The sequence below is a fragment of the Acomys minous genome, assembly GCF_964271855.1.
Source record: "Acomys minous genome assembly, chromosome: 19".
NCBI classification, from domain to species: domain Eukaryota; kingdom Metazoa; phylum Chordata; class Mammalia; order Rodentia; family Muridae; genus Acomys; species Acomys minous.
The window spans coordinates 60146618-60151436 of NC_140499.1; the positions used below are offsets into that span (position 1 = coordinate 60146618).

Sequence of the window (4819 nt, forward strand, 5' to 3'; positions counted from 1 at the left end):
GTCAGGGTTGGGAACTGTAGTTAAAGTTCTAATAGGAACAGTGTCATGTCTAGAGCTTATAAAGCCATGATCCGGGTGCAGCATCAGGTGTCTAGAGAGTTACTAGGGTTGGGCCAAGTCAAGATTGTGATGATAATGTGATCAGGGTTGAGAGTTAAGGATTACAGGCTGGAGAGATGGCTCAGTGGTTAAGAGCGCTGCCTGTTCTTCCAAAGGTCCTGAGTTCAATTCCCAGCAACCACAGGGTGGTTTACAACCATCTGTAATGTGATCTGGTGCCCTCTTCTGGCCTGCACGTGTACATGCAGGAAGAACACTCTACACACAATAATAAATAAATAAATATTTTTTTTAAAAAAGAGTTAAGGATTACATTCGAGTAAGGATCAGGATGGGCAACTGAGTCAGGTTATCCCCGCAGCAGGCCCAGGGTTTCAGCCCTGTGGATCATAGAGATGGAGGAACTACAACAAACATCTTTGTCATCCCCAGGTCCGTCTCCTGGGTGTGGTGTCTCAGGGCCAGCCAACTCTGGTCATCATGGAGTTAATGACCCGTGGGGACCTCAAGAGTCATCTCCGATCTCTGAGACCCGAGGCAGAGGTTGGAACAAGAAAGACCCTGAGTGATAGGAGGCTGGGGGGGGGGATTGGGAAGTGTTGGGCACGGGGTAGGTGAGGGGCAGCCCTTCACCAGCACCCTCTCTCGCCGGTAGAACAACCCTGGCCTCCCACAGCCAGCACTTGGTGACATGATACAGATGGCTGGTGAGATTGCAGATGGCATGGCCTACCTTGCTGCCAAGAAGTTTGTGCACCGGGACCTGGCAGCCCGCAACTGCATGGTGTCCCAGGATTTCACCGTCAAAATTGGTGGTACGGTGGTTACCAGGCGGATGAGGGAAACTGACGGTATAGACGGTCTCCCTAAGCTAGACTCAGAGGCTGGCTCAGAGGCCTCACAGCCCCATGTCCCCCATCTCCATGTCCGAGAGAATAAGTAACCTCCAAGATCCTTCAAGCTCACGCCTTCCAGAACGTTTAGAAGCTGGAGGTAGAGAGGTTTGGGGACTGTCTTCCAGGGTAACGACTACATGACTCACAGCATGCCCCCCTAAACTCTTTCTCTCCAGACTTTGGGATGACTCGGGATGTATACGAGACAGACTATTACCGCAAGGGTGGAAAGGGACTGTTGCCTGTGCGCTGGATGGCTCCTGAGTCCCTCAAAGATGGGATCTTCACCACTCACTCAGATGTCTGGTAGGGCCTGGAAGGAGGAGGGGGTTCCAGGGACGTGCATGGGGGGCATCTGGGGAGGGCCTAGAACACTTCCTCACTGGGGCCACTGAGCAGCCTGATGGGTGCCAGACTCAGGCTGTCCTTCATGTCCTCCAGGTCCTTCGGTGTGGTCCTCTGGGAGATTGCGACCCTGGCTGAACAACCGTACCAGGGTCTATCAAATGAGCAGGTGCTCAAATTCGTCATGGATGGTGGAGCACTAGAGGACCTGCAGGACTGTCCACTTCAGCTGTGAGTCCTCCCTGCTACCTGCCCGCCCCTCCTTCCTCCCCGCACTGTGCTCACTACCCTTGATTCTGACCCAGACACCTCCAAAGCTTTGACATCACTGACCCCCCCCCCCCCAGTTCTTGACTTGGTTTTGGTGTTTTGGTTTTCTGAGTCAGGGTTTCTCTGTGTAGCCCTGGCTGTCCTGTAACTCACTTTTTAGACCAGGCTGACCTAGAACTCACAGATCCACCTGCCTCTGCCTCCCACATGCTGGGATTAATGGTACCACTACAGGCTACTCCCAGATATTTTTTTTAAAGATTTACTTATTTATTTTATGTATATGAACGCTCTGCCTGTATATACACCTGCATCCCAGAAGAGGGCATCAGGTCCCAGTACAGATGGTTGTGAGCCACCATGTGGTTGCTGGGAATTGAACTCAGGACCTCTGGAAGATCAGACAGTGCTCTTAACCACAGAGCCATATCTCCAGCCCTACTTTCCCAGTTCTTTTTGTTGTTGTTGCTTGGTTGGTTGGTTTGGTTTTTCAAGACAGAGTTTCTCTGTGTAGCCTTGGCTGTCCTATAGACTAGGCTGGCCTCGAACTCACAGTGATCCACCCGCTTCTGCCTCTCGAGTGCCTCTCCCAGTTCTTAACTTGTCTGCTTTGGTCATTTATTCCCCTCTGACCCCTCCTCACCCCCACCAGACAGGAGCTGATGAGAAGCTGCTGGCAGCACAGTGCCCGCCTGCGTCCTACTTTCGTCCACATCCTGGATCGCATACAGGATGAGCTTCGGCCCTCTTTCCGACTCTGTTCCTTCTACTACAGCCCAGAGTGCCCACGGGGCCAGGCCTCCTTGCTGCCTGCTGAGACAGAGCCTGACTCCCCACCAACCTCAAATGGAGCTTCAGACTATAGTCCCCTAAATGGGGACCCAGGACACTGAGGGTCACCTGTTCCCCGCCTGACTGGCCTCCTATGGCTAGAGCAGGAAGAACCCAACCTTTATGGCCCATTGCTCCCCTCTCTCACACACATACCCAGTCTCCCTCAGGCAAGTCAAGAATGAGCTCAGCACTAACAGAGTTAGTCAGAAAGGAGTCAGAAAGGAAGCTTCTGAGCACACAGATGACTCACAGCGATAGCCTGTGGGAAAACAGGAGAGGCCACGGCAGGCAGTGGGGGGGGACCCTCAGACCCTAGGGCAGGAGTGTCCTGCCCTCAGAGAGAGACATTGTTCAGACTGAGAAAGCTAGTCCACTGGAGCCAGGGTCCAGAGACACACCCCCTCCAACTTTGGGTCATCAACAGCTTGAAAGCCAATGAGTGACCAGAGGCAGGCTTAGAGATCTCTCTGCTTGCCTTGGGACCTGGAAACAAAATTTCATACCACTCCCTAGTCTTTCCCCCTTGCTCGGCTCTTCCCCTCTGTCCCATACACCAGGACAGAACAGGAACCCTAGGACCCTGAGCAAGAGGCTTCCCAACCTGGCCCTCACTTCTCTCCCCTGCTCCACCCAGAAACCTCAAGATTGGTGCTCCTCCCTCTTTTGTCCCCAAGGATGTCCCCTGATGCATTCATAGTCTCCCCCTTTTCCAGTTATCCCCTGGATGCTAAGGCTGTGAGAGCCTTAGTCTCCTCTCTCCCATCTCCCACCCAGCCTCTCCCGGGAAGACTGGAGAAGATACAATAAATACCGAGCCCTGTTTGTACTCTGGTCCCAGGCTACCCGTTATCTCTCCATCCACACAGTGTTGACGCTCCATAGACATCCTCTCTCTTTCCTAAGGCAGCAACACAGGATGAATATACCACTGTGAAACATTACCTCCTCCATAAGGACCCCGGCAGCCAGGATCGCCATACCAGTGACAACAGAACACTCTTGTCATTGTGACACTCATGGCCAGAAGTGGCTGAGGCCCACAGGGGACTCCTGTATCTGGCCTCTCAGCAGAACCAGCCAGTCTTCTACCCCTCGTCTGAGTCTCAGTCCATGGCTGAACCTGACCATTGGTCAGGCATTGCTTTCCAGAAAAAAAATCACAGGGTAGACATAGGGAAGCCAGAACATGGAGTGGAGGAGGGGCCCTGTCCCTACTAGTGCCCTGGCCAAGGCAGGGGACACATGCCAGCACAGGGTCTGTGTCAGGCTCCCTGTGCCTATTCTGGAAGGCCAGAATCTCCACTTCTGTCCCATATGCCTTTGAAGGGCACTGACGTTGTACAGGGGGTCAGTCCTGGCTTTCATGTCACTGCCAGGGTCTCAAAGCTTTCTAGCTCTACGCACTCAGGATGACTCTGCTGCCCCCAATCTCCTGAGCAGCCTTGCACATTGCACAGCCCTGTAGCAGCTAGGGAAGTCACCGAACCATCACGACACGGCCTGGGAAGTCACCGAGCCATCACGACACGGCCTGAGTGGGGCAAGCGTTGAGCTATGTGAAGCCATATCTGCTTCCATAGTGGTTCTGTTTCCCTGACAGACTCCTAAGTCGTCGTCTCCAGGGCGCTGTCTCCCAAGCCTTGCCTGGCATTGTGATTGAAGCAACACTGACCCCTAATGGTTGCTGCCAGAACTGCAGCTACGGGAGATGAGACCAGTCTAAGTTATAGTAATAGTGAGCTCCGGTCCTGTCTGAGATACAGAGCAAGACTGTCTTACCTGGCACACGCCTTTAATCCCAGCACTTAGGAGGCAAAGGCAGGTGGATCTCTGTGAGTTCGAGGCCAGCCTGGCCTACAAAGTGAGTCCAGGAACAGCCAAGATAGCATAAGAGAATCCCAGCCTCAAAAAACAAAACAAAACAAAAAAAGACTGTCTCACCAGCAAGGAAACAAACAAACAAGTAAACAGCCAGCCAGCCTGGACTCAGAACCTGTATGTTCAGAGCACACAGATACACAGCAGTATTAAGATCAGCCCCTCCTACCCAAGCTAGCAACCTCCGGTGCTGGACATCCCATGCTCAGGATGCCATGGCAACCTGGAAGTCGGGGAGCTACAGGAAGAGGTTGAGAGTTGGAAAGCAGATGCTGATCTTCGATTTGGGACTCTCCTTAAAAGATGATAGATAGAGGCCAGGCCTGAAGGACAAATTCTGCTGCCATCCACGCCCTGAAAGACAGTAGGAGGAGAAGCTGAAGGCCGGACTCCAGGGATTTCCCAGCTATGCAGGAGTCTCTGTGGAGGGCACACACAGCTTCCTTCTCAGAGGCAACCATAGATCTGATAGGCTGGCCTTGGAGGGAAAGACAGACAACTACCAACAGAGAAAGACGGGTAAACAAGTCCAAAGA

General features: G+C 52.9%; 1 protein-coding gene across 1 annotated transcript in view; it reads left to right on the forward strand.

The window, feature by feature from the left end:
- INSRR (insulin receptor related receptor) overlaps positions 1–3236 on the forward strand; it is a 19763-nt gene extending 16527 nt beyond the window's left edge. The window contains exons 18-22 of the mRNA XM_084769634.1: positions 493–603; positions 716–875; positions 1133–1262; positions 1398–1532; positions 2224–3236. Coding sequence (XP_084625760.1) covers positions 493–603; positions 716–875; positions 1133–1262; positions 1398–1532; positions 2224–2464 — 777 coding nt within the window. The 3' untranslated portion in view covers positions 2465–3236. The remainder of the gene's footprint in view (positions 1–492; positions 604–715; positions 876–1132; positions 1263–1397; positions 1533–2223) is intronic.
- The last annotated feature ends 1583 nt before the right edge of the window (positions 3237–4819 follow it).